We start from the raw sequence: 14700 nt of genomic DNA, 5'->3' as shown, positions 1-14700 counted from the left end.
CCAGCTGTGAATATGAAGGGTATCCGGTATGAAACAAACAGAAACAAAACCTGATATATGCAATATCTGTCTGTCTGTCTGTGTGTCTACCCACGGGCCTGACTCAGCCATTGGAGGCCCAGCCGAGGGTCCGGCAGGGCGCAGGGACAGCCAGGCAGCACCAAGTCACAGGCCGTGGTCCGGTGGCTGACCATGCTGTTGTCTTGTCCTTGATTTTATTTTCTCTTGTTCTTTCTTTTTCTTTTCTTTCTGTTTTTAACTCCAGCTTCCTTTGCTTTTTACTTGACCAAAGATAAGACAATAGCCAGATGGTTAGTGGGGCAGCCAGGCAGGGAGGACCCAGGGCTGGGATTCTCCAACCTTAGGCCATTCCTGCAGCCCTAACCACCTCCGGCCCCTCCCGGGCCCTCCAAGCATCTCGTGTAGGGACCCACGCAGATGGTCCCGTTCATTCACCATGGCCCCCCACCCTGGGGTTTCGGGTGGTCTCCACAGCCACCATCACTCATCCCATGTTTTCTTCCAAAAAGTCACCTCAGCAGTCTCCCCAGGTGACACAGAGGGAGAGCCCAGACCACCACAGCTGGCCACGACTTTGCCCTTAAGTATATCCATTGGCCAGAGAGCGTAGGCTGGCTGTGCACAGCATCCATGTAGCTGATTTCTGGCTTTTTTTTTTTTTTTCTGCCCCCCTCCTGCGCAAATCTGTCTTGCCAGGGAACTGGGAGCAACCGGTGGCAAAGGGAATGGGTGGCACCATGACTATCGGGACCATCAAGCCCCTGCGCAGCCCACATCTGGGGGCCCTGAGTCCTGGGCTGGGCGCCACCTTTCTCGCCCCGAGCTTGCCTCCTGGGCTCACTTGGCACCTTGGCCGAGTACAGCAGGCAGAAGCCCATGCGGGCAGCATATTGTGGCTGGTTTAGTTCTCCCCGCCTCCCCCCATTTCTTGGAAAAGATACAGGGTCCCGGTAGGGCAAAATTCCCAGGCACCTTGCTGCAGACAGAATAAGACAAAAACACCAGGAACCAGGATTCCATGCACACCTCTGCAGTGTGGGTTCACAAAAGGGGGTGCTGTCATCCCTGGGTGGAAGAGAGAGTTGGTTTGGGGTTTGCTTTTCTTTTTACATGTATGAAACTGACATCTTCTCAGACCTTGTCCCACCCCCCTCCCAAAGCCCGGATCACCCACCCCTGCTGTGGACACCACACCCACGCCAGGCCCCCCGAGTCCCACTCTGGGGTCTGCCCATTCTGTGGGAAAGAATAGGGAGGCCTCCCAAATATATGCAAATTGTCCCCATTCCATGGGGGCACCTGACACCGACCCGGGTGGAGATGGGGCATGGAGGAGTAGGAAGACCCAGCCCTGTTTGTCTGGGGAGAAGGGGTCTGGAGTCCTTCATGCCCAGGTCTGGAACCCAGGTTCTGACCCCAGAGCCCCACCCTGGGCTAGACAATCAGATCCCAAAGGAATGCCAAAGGGGACTTTGTTGGGAGATCCGCTTAGGGGCCAGAGCTGGGTCCCCCTGCAGGTCCCCAGGCAGCAGGCCATTCCACCTTCCGTGCCCCAGGACCTTCAGAGGGGCCAGAGCTGGGTCCCCCTGCAGGTCCCCAGGTGGCAGGCCATTCCACCTTCCGTGCCCCAGGACCTTCAGAGACAGCGGCATCCCAGGCACAGACAGACTTGGCTGTACCCCACTGTCCCTTGCAAGACAGGTCCTGGAGCCGGGAGCAACTGTCCAGCCCTCCAGAAGAGACAGCAGGCAGGCCCCCTCTACACCCTGACCTCCCCGATGGTACTTCGACCTCCAGTGTAGGGCTATACTATACATATATATAATTTTGGAATGTGTTTCTCATAATACAGAGTATACAGTGGCTACCTTTTATCTTGGTCTGGATTCTCTCTCTGAGACCCCGGATTTTACTTTCTCTTTGGAGGGCGCTGGGACAGTCTGTCAATCCAGCTTCCTCCGCATCCTCCCATCTTTCCCCATTTCTGCCCTATCAGACACTTCCTGAGAATCTCACCTCCAAACTGACACCACTGCCCATCCATCACTCAGTGGTACAGAGTGTGGGGTCAAGTCCACCACCCTTGATCTCCCCACAGGGCGAGGGGAGGAGGCGGACCCAAAGCACCACCAGCAGGACTTGTTGCCAGTGATACCAAAACAGACTTTTCCCCAGCAGTGCCTCACATGTCTACTGGTGTAGCTTTGGGATTCTCCTGCCGCCCCCCACAGTCCCTGGCAGCCCCCTCCCCAAGGCTTTGCTCACACCTGAGACAGGAAGGAGGAAGGGGATCCAACAGGAATAAGGGCCCCAGAGAGGAAGGAAGTCATGCACCCCCAAGCCACCACCTCCCAGCCGCCCACGCACACCTCCTGGCTGGAAGAGAGCCCTCTGAAAAGGGGACATGGGCTGCCCTGGCCCCTCGACTGCATCCACACCCCATCCTCTCATCCTGAGTCCCAGCCAGCCCCCCCCAAAACCAAAGCCCCCTCAAGTCTAGGAGTCCCAGCCTGTGCCCCCAGCTTCCTACCCACCTGGCCCCGAGCATCCCCACACAGAGGAAGAACAAGCAAAGGCTCCGGGGGGACAGGATGGGGCAGGGCATACAGTGGGGGGTTGGGGGGCAGCAGGAAGGAGGGAAGAACAAAACAATTTTCTTTGGGTTTTTCTTTTCTTTTCTTTTCTTTTCTTTTCTTTTTTTCCCCTCCTTACTCTTTGGGTGGTGTTGCTTTTCCTTTCCTTTTTCCTTTGAGATTTTTTTGTTGTTGTTTCCATTTTGTATTTTACTGATATTACCAGGATAGTTTACTCTCCTTCTAGCTTTCTGCTTACCGCACACCGGATAACACACACGTACACACCCACAAAAATGCTCATGAACCCAATCCGGAGAAGGTTCCGGCTGGGTCCCCCACCCTCCCCACCTCCTGCTACTCCTCCTCCCGACGGCGAGGGCAGGATGGGGACAAGGGGACACCTGGGCAGACCCGCCGGCTCTCCCCACCCCGCCCCACCCCTCACATCATACTCCAATCATAACCTTGTATATTACGCAGCCCTTTTGGTTTTCGCGGACGCGCCTACCTAAGTACCATTTACAGAAAGTGACTCTGGCTGTCATTATTTTGTTTATTTGTTCCCTATGCAAAAAAAAAAAAAAAAAAAAAAAAGAAAAAAGGGGGATTCCATAAAAGATTCAATAAAAGACAAAAAAAAAGAAAAAAGAAAAAAATGTATAAAAATTAAACAAGCTATGCTTCGACTCTTTCTGGCTGTCCCGGGTCCTCTTTTCCGTGTCCCGTGTGGGTTGCTATGTGTCCTTTGGAAAAGTGAGAGGCAGAGGCTGCAGGGAGCTGGTGGGGGGACCCCGAACCCTGTGGATGGGCAGTCTGGGATTCTGAAAGCTTCAGATCAAGTGTCCCCCGGGGGCATTAGACAATGTCTGGGGACATTTGTGGTTGCCATGACTGGGGGATGCTCAAGGCATGGAGTGGGTGGAGGCCAGAGACACTGCTCAGCATTCTGCAGTGGCCAGGACCAAGATTCATCCACACAAGACGTCCACAGTGCCTGGCGGGGAGAGACTTGCTTTGATTATTTGGAGGAGAAAAAAAAATCAGATTTGCTCCCTGCTCACAGTAAACACCAGGGTAAGCTCCCAATGGGGTGGATGACGGAGACCAGGGAGACCCCCAGCTCCTGGGATTCTCCTCCTCGCCCCCTCAGGGTGTGGATTCCAATGTGTGCAGCCTCCTAGGACCTCAGCAGGGTGGAGGATCATGGAACGCAGTCTGTTGAGGGGTCCATGAAATCCACTAACCCAGGGAGTCTCACCCAAGGGCAATCCTGCCCCCCAGAGGACACTGGGTGATGTCTGAGACATCTGTGGTTGTCGCGACTGGGGCGTGCTCCTGGCATGGAGTGGGTGGAGGCCAGGGATGCCGCTCAGCACCCTGCAGTGCCCAGGACGGCCCCACCCCAGAGAGTGATCCAGCACTCATCTCCACAGTGCCCGGGGGTGGGGGAGACCCACTTTAGATGGTGGCTTTGAACGAGCTTCTGAGGCCAGACCTGTCCCAGCAACGCCCCTGGTGGCTGTAACCTCTTCGCCTTTGTAGGACGGGCTGTGTCCCATACCCCTGGGCCTTTGTTCATTCCTGCCTCCCCGTCTGTGCAGACCTTTTCACACGGGTGTCCTCCTCCGCCAGGAAGCCTTCCCAGCTTTCTCCAGCCTGGTTCCCTCCCGCAGCAGTCTCAGAGCTATCAGTGAATTCCACGAGGCATCTATGGGGCACCCACTGCATGCCAGGCACAGGGGATTCCGCCCCCTCCCTTACGCCTTGGAGTCGTCCAAGCCTAGCACACAGTCAGTGCTCAATAAATGCACAAAATGCCTTCTCTTGCCACCTGGCAAATTCCCAGTCATGGAGCAAAGACTTCCTGGGTGCAAGCACTGAGACCCAGCAGCGAACAAAACACTGAAAATCAGCTCTCCTCTTGGAATCTACAGCTTCCTCCAGGTCAGGAAGAACAGGAAAGAACAAACAGAAGTGGCCGGGTGCAGCGACTCACACCTGTAATCCCAGCGATTTGGGAGGCCAAGGCAGGAGGATTGCTTGAGTCAAGGAGTTCAGGACCAGCCTGGGCAACATAGTGAGACCCCCTCTCTGCAAATAAACTTAAAAAGTTAGCTGGGCGTGGCGACACACCTGTAGTCTCAGGAGGCTGAGGTAGGAGGATTGTTTGATCCCTGGAGGTTGACGCTGCAGTGAGCTGTGATTGCACCACTGCTGTCCAGCCTGGAGTGCAACAGAGCAAGACCCTGTCTCCAATCAATCAGTCAATCAATCAATAAAACAGAAGTAAAAGATGTCAGAGGAGGTAAGTGATGAGTAGGCCAATGAGCAGAGGAAGGGTGGGGAGTGGTCCCATCTAGACAGAGGCCCGGAGGGAGGGAGAGAAGGAGCGTCCTCAAATTCTGGCAGAAGTCACAGCCCCTGCAAAGGCCCCAAGGCGGGACCATGCCTGCTTCATTGGAGGAACAGTGAGGAGGCCTGTGTAGCTGGAGCAGAGTGAGGAGAGGGATGGAGGGACGACTGGAGGTTGGCGGGTGGGGGGACAGGGCAGGTCATGCAGGGCCTTGTGGGCCACAGGGAAAACTTGACTTTTCCTCTGAAGGAGGTGGGAGCCATGGAGGGCTGGGGGCAGAAGGATGGGCCCCAACATGGTTCCAACACGCCCTCCTCCAGGAAGCCTTCCCCACCTGCCCCAGCAGAGCTTCTGTCCCCGATCCCTCCTGACCCAGCCCTGACCACTCAGGGGCATGACCGTGTCCAGCTCTGTCCCCTCCAGCCCGGGGGCCCCTCCCACACTGAGGTCAGAAGGGGAGGGAGGCTGGGGCCTGGGAGAATCAGGAGTGTGAGAGGGGCTGGGTGCGGTGGCTGACACCTGCAGTCCCAGTACTTTGGGAAGCCAAGGCATATGGATCCCTTGAGGCCAGGAGTTCGAGAACAGCCTGGCAACTTGGTGAAACCCCATCTCTACTAAAAATACAAAAATTAGCGAGGCGTGGTGGCACGTGCCTGTAATCCCAGCTACTCGGGAGGCAGAGACACAAGAATCACTTGAGCCCAGGAGGCAGAGGCTGCAGTGAGCCAATATCTCACCACCGCACTCCAGCCTAGGGAACAGAGTGAGACTCAAAAAAAAAAAAAATGTGAGAGGGGACAGGTGTGGTAGCTCATGCCTGCAATCTCAGCACTTTGAGAGGCGGGCAGATCACTTGAGGTCAGGAGTTTGAGACCAGCCTGGACAACATGGTGAAACCCTGTCTCTACTAAAAATACAAAAATTAGCCGGTGTGGCGGTTCACCCCTGTAATCCCAGCTACTCAGGAAGCTGAAGCGGGAGAATTGCTTGAACCTGGGAGGTGGAGATTGCACCACTGCACTCCAGCATGGGCAATGGAGCAAGACCCTAACTCAAAAAAAAAAAAAATTAGCCAGGCATGGGAGTGCATTCCTGTAGTCCCAGCTACTTGGGAGGTGGAGGTGGGAAAATCCCTCGAGCCTGGTAGGTAGGTAGAGGCTCCAGTGAGCCAAGATCGCGCCACTGCACTCCAGCCTGGGCGACAGAGCAAGACCCTGTCTCAAAAAAACAAAGAGCGTGAGAGACTATTTCTTGGGGAGCTGAGACGGGGCCCTCCATTCTATCCCCCACTCCAAAACCCCAGGTTGAGCCAGAAAAGCTCTTTGCCCCATGGGCTGCTTCCATCTTACCCATAAGACTGCAAGGCAAGGATGATCCTTTTTTGCAAATGGGGAAACGGAGGCACAAAGAAGCGAGGTAAGGTGCATTAACAGGGCAGCAGGCACACAGATACACAGCCCCACGCCTTCCTGGTGACAGGCACCGAGGACACTGAGGATGGGGGGGTCCCAGGCCCCTTCCCACGTCCCCCTCCTAACTTCGGTGGCCCCCACCACTCTCAGCAGCGAGGTTTTGGCGCCCCCTTGTGGGCAGACCGGGAACCCCACCCACCTCCCCCATCCCTGCTCCTCTCTGCAGCGGGAAAGGGGGGCTCCAGCCAGGTCAGAGGAAGCTTCTTGTAGAGCAGGGGTTGAGCCGAGGTCAGGGGGTCAGCCGGGGCTGGGGTGGAAATTCAGAGGGGTGGAAACCTACCCTCCTTGGATCTTACGGAAAACCTCGGTCATGTCCAGCCTTTGGCTTCTGAGTGATGAGATTTCTGGCAGGGAAGTGGGGGCCGTCCCAGCACTGCAGGCTGCTGGGTTGATCACCCCGATTCGCCACCCTAAACCGGGGGCAGGCTTGTGACAACCCAAAATGCCCCCGCAAAAAGATTCCAAATGCAGCCGGGTGCAGTGGCTCATGCCTGCAATCCCAGCAATTTGGGAGACCCGAGATGCGAGAATGGCTTGAGGCCAGGAGTTCGAGACCAGCCTGGGCAACATAGCGAGACTCTAGCTCTATCAAAAATAAAATTAGCCGGGCACGGGGGCTCACGACTGTAATCCCAGCACTCTGGGAGGCCGAGGAGGATGGATTGTTTGAGCCTGGGAGTTTGAGCCCAGCCTGGGCAAGACGGCAAAACTGCCTCTCTACTGAAAACGTGTAAGTTAGTCGGGTATGGTGGCGGGCGCCTGTAATCCCAGCTACTCAGGAGGCTGAGGCATGACGGTTGCTTGAACCTGGGAGTTGGAGGTTGCTGTGAGCCAAGATCGTGCCACTGCATTCCAGCCTGGGCAACAGAGGGAGACCCCGCCTCAGAAAAAAAAAAAAAAATTAGCTGAGTGTGGTGATGCGCGCCTGCGGTCCCAGCTACTCAGGAGGCTGAGGCAGCAGGATTGCTTGAGCCCGGGAGGTCAAGGCTGCAATGAGCTATGATGGAACCACTGCACTCCAGCCTAGACAAGAGAGCAAGACCCTGTCTCTACAAAATATTTTATTTTTTTTTTAATTTCCAAATGCCCCCTAGTGGAGAAGTCCTGACCCCTGCACTCCAGCCTGGGAAACAGAGTGAGACCTTGTCGCAAAAAATAATAACCATTGGCCAGGCGCAGTGGCTCAAGCCTGTAATCCCAGCACTTTGGGAGGCCGAGACGGGCGGATCATGAGGTCAGGAGATCGAGACCATCCTGGCTAACCCGGTGAAACCCTGTCTCTACTAAAAAATACAAAAAACTAGCCAGACGATGTGGCGAGCGCCTGTAGTCCCAGCTACTCGGGAGGCTGAGGCAGGAGAATGGTGTGAACCCGAAAGGCGGAGCTTGCAGTGAGCTGAGATGTGGCCACTGCACTCCAGTTTGGGCGACAGAGCGAGACTCCGTCTCAAAAAATAATAATAATAATAATAATAATAACCACCATCCTGGCTAACACGGTGAAACTCCATCTCTGCTAAAAAATACCAAAAAAACAGCCGGGAGTGGTGGTGGGCCCCTGTAATCCCAGCACTTTGGGAGGCTGAGACGGGCGGATCATGAGGTCAAGAGATGGAGACCATCCTGGCTAACATGGTGAAACCCAGTCTCTACTAAAAACACAAAAAACTAGCCAGGAGAGGTGGCGGGCGCCCGTAGTCCCAGCTACTCGGGAGGCTGAGGCAGGAGAATGGCGTAAACTCGAGAGGCAGCGCTTGCAGTGAGCTGAAATCGCGCCACTGCACTCCAGCCTGGGCGACACAGCGAGACTCCGTCTCAAAAAAAAAAAAAAAGAAAGGAAAAGGAAAAGATCCTCATTAAGAAATGGTCATTGTGGCCAGACTGAGGATGGAGAATTGCTTGAACCTGGGAGGCAGAGGTTGCAGTAAGCCAAGACCACACCATTGCTCTCCAGCCTGGGCGACAGAGCCTGGGCGACAGATCACTCCATCTCAAAAAAAAAGAGAGAAATGGTCATTGTTCAGGGCAAGGTCCAGGGCCCGGAGAAGGTGAGGGGAAACGGGAGAATAGAAACTGGGAAAAGGAAGTACTAGTCCCTTTCCAAGATATTGCAGGGCCCTGGGGCACCCCCACCCTCCAAGATACAGCTCCCAGGAACAAAGTCACGTGCCCCAAACATGGTGGAGTGGGGGAAGGAGCAAAGATTTCTGTGGAGACAGCGCTCGGGGCTCAAAGTCCAGGGCTCAGAACAGCAAAAAACCAGATTGCCGGGGGAGTGTTTAATCTGCCCAGGGCATCTGGGCACCTGTGCAGCCTGAGCCTCCTTATCATCTGGCCAGCTATCATCCCCAGCCCCCAAAGCAGCCTCCTTTCCCAGAGGTAAACTGAGTCCCAAGAGATGACAGGAGCCATTCCAAAGGGCTCTTATGAATGCTTTAATGCAGGCCATCGGGAAGCAACTCTCAGCTGGGAGTGGGTGCATGGGAGAGGGGAAGTTCTGGCCAGTAGACATCAGGCAGAAAGAAAAGAAATCAGGCAGTGGGTAGAAGCAGGTGGAGCCATGAGATGGTGGAGGATTGTGGGTGTCTCAACCAGGGATGCTCTCCAAGTAGAAGAAGAATCACCAGGCAGGGACCAAGCTCAGGAAAAGGGGTGCATGAAAACCATGTTTGCCCAGATAGCCCCCATTGAGGGAGGTGGGGTGGGTTCCAAGCCTTCCTCACTTGAGAACACTGTATTCTGAATCCCAGATGGAGTCATTTCACTGGATTAAAATCCAGGGCATTGCTTGTAGGGGGCAGAAGAGGCATCTCTGGGGGACTGCCTGGAAGAGGCAGCCGGGAATCTTCACCTGGCTGTGTTCTTTGCTATCTCATGGTATCTGGGCTCTTTTTCCTCCAGCTCCAGTCCCAAGTTGCTCTCTCCTTCCTTCCCTGCCTTTTTCTCCTTCTTCCTCTTCTCTTCTTTCTCCTTGGCCACTTTCTTCTCTCTCTTGTCTTCACTGTAGGGATACAAAGGCCCCAAACCATAATAAGAAACAGAGACACTCCTATTTAATGGCCACTCACTTGAACCAGCCCATGTGATGAGTGTTTTACAAGCGGTATCTCAGTGAATCTTCAAAATAACCGTAACTACGCAGCCTCACGATTTCCATTTCACAAAGACAGCACTTATGACTCAATTGCTCCATGGAGGGAGGGATGGATGGATGGATGGATGGACTTAAGCCAAAGGGCCCCGTTGCCTCTTGGGACTCAGTTTACCCCTGGGGAAGGAGGCTGCTTTTGAGGCTGGGGGCAATGGCTGGGCAGATGATATGGAGGTTCACACTGCATATTCATCATTGCAACTAAGACTCAATTTCTCCATGAATGGATGGATAGATGGGTAGGAGGGTAAAGAAGTTGGGGAATAGATGGGTAGATGAGTGGATGGCTGGCTGGATAGTGGGTGGGTGGATGGATGATCAATGGGTGTATGAATGAGTGGATGAATGGGTGGATGGCTAACAGGGTGAGCGGTTGGAAGGATGGATGGATGGGTGGGTGGGTGGATAGGTGGATGATAAATGGATGAGTAGACAGATGAATGGGTGGGTGGTTGGATGGGTGAGTGGATAGTTGAGTGGGTGGATGGATGATAGATGGATAGGTGATGGATGGATGGTGGGTGAATGGATGGGTGGGTGTGTGGATGGGTGAATGTGTGGGTGGATGGGTGAATGGGTGGATGAATGGATGGATGAGTGGGTGGATGAATTAATGAATGGGTGGGTGAACAGATGGGTGACTGAGTGGGTGAGTGAATAGATGAGTGGGTGTGTGGGTGGGCGGATGATGGGTGGATGATGGATGGATGGTGGATGGATGGATGATGGGTGGGTGGATGGATGAATGAATGGGTTGGTGGATGAATGGATGGATGAGTGGGTGGATGGATGAATAGGTAAGTAGTTACGTGAGTGGATTGCTGCATGGAGGTTGAATAAATGAATTGGAAGATAGATGCATACATTGCAGGAAAGAGAATGATGGAGGGATGGAGAATGGAGAATGGGTGGATGGGAGTATAGATGGATGTATAGATCAATGAACTAATGTATAGGTAGATGGATGGATGAGTAGATAAGCAGTTAGGTGAATTGATGGTTGCATGGAGGGAGGGACAGATTAATAAGTAGATGAGAGGATGAATTGGAGGAAGAGAATAACTTATCAATGGATAGGTAGATGGAGGATGAATGATACTGTACGTGGGGGGATGGATCAATGAGCTAATGGATAGGTAGACTGATGGATGGGCAGTTGGAGAGTGAAGACTGCATAGTTTGATGGATGCATAGGTGGGTGGGTGGGTGTGTCAGTGAGTGGACAGATCAATGGGCTAATGGTGGACTGATGGATGGGTGGTTGGAGGGTAAGGACTGCACGGGCAAACCAATAGATGGATGTACTGGTGGATGGTTTGGTGGATGGATGGAGGAATGAACAAGGCAGAAAGGAAGCTACAGGTACAGGTGTACAGATGGGATCCAGATCCCCCAGTACATCCTGGGAATAGGAATCAGATTTTACTGGGGCTGAACCAGGTTTTAGACAAAGCCACCACTCAGGTCCTCTCCCTCAGGCACGTCTTGGACTCAGCTGAGACTCTCCCAGCCAGGCTGGTCACCTCCCAGCGGAAGGTCACCCCCAGCCCTGGATGGATGGATGGATGGATGGATAAATGGATGGGTGGATGAGTGAGTGAACAGATGGGTGATGGATGGATGGATGGATGGATGGGCGGATGGGTGGGTGGGTGGATGGATGATGGATTGATGGGTGGATGAATAGATGGGTGGGTGGATGGATGGTGAATGGATGGGTGACGGATAGATGGGTGGGTAGATGGATGGGTGTGTGAACAGATGAGCGGGTGGGTGGATGGGTGAGTGAGTGGATGGGTTGGTGAATGGATGGGTGAGGGGGTGGGTGAGTGAATAGATGGGTGATGAATGGATGGATGGATGGATGGATGAATGACGGATGATGGGTGGATGGATGGTGGGTGGGTGGATGGGTAGGTGATGGATGGATGGGTGATGAATGGATGGGGGGTGATGAATGGATGGGTGAGTGGATGGATAAGTGGTGGGTGAATGGATTAGTGGGTAGCAGGTGGGTGAGTGAACAGATGGGTGATGAGTGGATGATGGATGGATGGATGGATGGGTGAATAACTGAGTGGGTGAATGGGTGAGTAGGTGAATGGATGAGTGGGTGGATGAGTGGGTGATGGGTGGATGGATGATGGATGTCTGCATCCCTGAGCTCTTTGTGGGCAGTCAGAGTCATAGGAGACACTGAGTCCAGGCGGGTCACCCATACCTAGGCCTTGTACAGACACCTACACAATCCTACACCACAGTCTTCTTCAACAGGTATTTATTAAGCACTTCCTGTGTTCCAGGCCCAATGCTGGGTATGAGGACACAGCCAGGACCAAAGCTAAGTTGCCTACACAACTGGAAGGCACCACATAATGTCTCAAAATTAGTGAACGACTGGCCGGGCGCGGTGGCTCAAGCCTGTAATCCCAGCACTTTGGGAGGCCGAGACGGGTGGATCACGAGGTCAGGAGATCGAGACCATCCTGGCTAACACGGTGAAACCCCATCTCTACTAAAAATACAAAAACTAGCCGGGCGAGATGGCGGGCACCTGTAGTCCCAGCTACTCGGGAGGCTGAGGCAGGACAATGGCGTAAACCCGGGAGGCGGAGCTTGCAGTGAGCTGAGATCTGGCCACTGCACTCCAGTCCGGGCGACAGAGCGAGACTCCGCCTCAAAAAAAAAAAAAAAAAAAATTAGTGAACGACTAAGACCATTCTGCTGGTGATAAACGTGAATGAGACATGGGGCTGGGGATAGCGTCAAGAAGGCAGGTGGCCAGGCCGGAAACCCCTGAGTGGGGACTGGAAGAGGAGGAGGAGCTGCCAGAAGATACAGGAAAGGTGAAGGTCCCAGGGCAGTAATGTGCTTGAAGGATTCAGGACAGTAAGGTCATCAGTGCACACCTGTTCCCTCACCCCGAGGAGGGGCTCACACAGACCCCTGACACCCGCCCGCATGCGTAGTACCTCTCTTCCTGGTATGGGTTGAACTCCATTCTTAACGTGGTCTCCTCATCCTCAGCCCTGCAGAGATAAAGGGAAGGATGGGAGGGGGTGGGGGGGGCGGTAAAGGGAAGGAAGCGGTGTGACAGCCTCAGCCTCTGTCCCAACCTCCAGCCGGGGCTCACGAATCCCAGGACGCAAGGAAGGGCTGGGCTGCCGGGCTGGTTATCTTGGGGAGAGAGGCGAGGGTGCAGGCCCGGGGTCTGGGCTCTGAGAGTAGGGGTTGGAGGAGCAGCAGGGCAATGGGAGACCTTTGGACACAGAGGCTGGTGATGGGGGGACCAGAGAGGGTTGGGAAGCTGGGGGCGGGGGCAGCGCTTTGGGCAGGGCTGTGGGGGCAGCGGGGTGGGGCGGGCACCCACCTGGCCTTGGAGCACCAGAGGCGGTTGGCCAGCAACACCACATAGAGGATGAACAGGAAGCCGACTACTGCAGCCAGGCCCACGAGCCACGGCTTCAGGCGACGCTCCGTGGCTGCAGGAAGTTGGGGAAGTTCGACTCAGAGGAAGGACAGGGCAGAAGACCCCCATTCCCCCACCACCCTAGCAAGGAGACACAGAAGGGCACTGGGGGTGCTCCAACAGAGCGGGTATTGGAAAGGGACGGAGCTTCAGAGACCGGGATGGCGTAGGGGGGTCGGCGGGGTTTAGAGAGGGAGAGGGTACCTTACCAGAGTGGGAGGGAGCCTGAGGGCCCAGAGAGGGGAGGGGCTCATAAAGAAGGGGGGCTCAGAGGGGACTGAGTTTACAAATCAGGAGGGCTCTGAAGGGGCGGGGCTTATAATGCAGGAGGAGGCTCGGGGGGAGGGGCTTCTAAAGGAGGAGCTCAGAGGGGAGGGGCTTATGACAAAGGAGGGGCTCAGGGGTGGGGTTTACAAAGGAGGAGGAGCTCAGAGGAGGGGCTTATGAAGGAGGAGGAGGCTCAGATGGGTAGGGGCTTGTGAAGAACAGGGTCTCAGATGGGGAGGGGCTTATAAAGAAGAGTCTGGGGGGTTGGGCTTACAGCAGAGGAGCTCATGGGAGGGGCTTATAAAAGGAGGCAGAGGCTGAGAGGGAGGGTCTTATAAAGGAGGAGGAGCTCACAAGGGCGGGGCTTACAACAGAGGAGGGGCTCAGGAAGGGGTTTATAAGGGAGGAGGAGTGAGGCGGGGCTTACAAAGGAGGAGGGGACTCAGATGGGGAGGGGCTTGTGAACTAGGAGGCTCCGAGTGGGAGGGGCTTAGAGAGGAGGCAGCGGCTCTGGGGAGGGGCTTATAAAGGAGGAGGCGCTCAGAGGGGAGGGGCTTGCAGAGGAGGAGGGACTCGGGGAGGGTTTATAAAGGCGGAGAAGTGAGAAGGAGGGGCTTACAAAGGAGGAGGGGGCTCAGATGGGGAGGGGCTTGTGCAGGAGGCGGGAGCTGAGAGTGGGGCCGAGCTCAAGCGGGGCTCAGCCAGGTGTGCTCAGAAGGGCTGGAGAAGGGAGATGCTCAAGGGGGCAGTGGGGTGGCCCTTACAAAGGAGGGCAGAGCCCAGCGAGGGGGAGGGTGGGCGGGACTGCGGGGTTTGAGGAGGGCCCCCAAGCCACCCTTCCTCTTCTTCTTGCCCCCTCTCCTCTTTCTTGCCATGGAAAGTTGGGAGATGGTGATCACCTGACCAGCTCCCACATCCCACGACGACGCGCCCTCCCGCCCCCCTGCACCTACCCTGCTGGGCCTCCACCGGGGAAAGGAGCAGAAACTCCAGCACCAGAAGGACCCCCAGGGTCTCCATGACGGTCGAGCGAGCCAGCAGCCAGCCAGCGGCGGTCCCGGGTCGGCGTCCACAGGTTTGGTGTGGGTGAGGCCCTGCCTCCCCGTGATAAGGCACAGGTGGTCCCGGGGCGGGGGATGCCTGACACCTGGGAACGGGGCCCGCCCCTGGCACCATCTGGTTGGGCATCCTGCCCTCCCCTGCCAGCTCCTGCCCCATTGCTCTCCTTTCGGGAGGCCAGACTCTGGACCTGTGTAACAATTAACTGAGGGAGTCCCTCCTCCCTGCACCCTGCCCTGGGGACCATCAGCCTCAGCGCCACCCCCTCGCGATCCCTGCTGCAGGGGCGGAACTGAGATGACTGCGACCTCCCGTCCCGGCCCAGGCCCCTG

General features: G+C 55.4%; 1 protein-coding gene across 1 annotated transcript; it reads right to left on the bottom strand.

Moving 5' to 3' along the window:
- Positions 1-8821: 8821 nt before the first annotated feature.
- Positions 8822-14425, bottom strand: SMIM24 (small integral membrane protein 24). Its single transcript, XM_033198216.1, has 4 exons — positions 14263-14425; positions 12944-13055; positions 12546-12602; positions 8822-9423 (listed from the first exon to the last, which is right to left on the bottom strand). The coding sequence occupies exons 1-4, from the start codon at positions 14327-14329 to the stop codon at positions 9270-9272; spliced, it is 390 nt and encodes a 129-aa protein (XP_033054107.1). The 5' UTR covers positions 14330-14425; the 3' UTR covers positions 8822-9269.
- Positions 14426-14700: the final 275 nt, after the last annotated feature.

This window comes from Trachypithecus francoisi, unplaced genomic scaffold (assembly GCF_009764315.1).
Source record: "Trachypithecus francoisi isolate TF-2019V2 unplaced genomic scaffold, Tfra_2.0 Lachesis_group5, whole genome shotgun sequence".
Classification (NCBI taxonomy): Eukaryota; Metazoa; Chordata; class Mammalia; order Primates; family Cercopithecidae; genus Trachypithecus; species Trachypithecus francoisi.
This window is presented reverse-complemented; position numbering and strand designations above follow the sequence as displayed.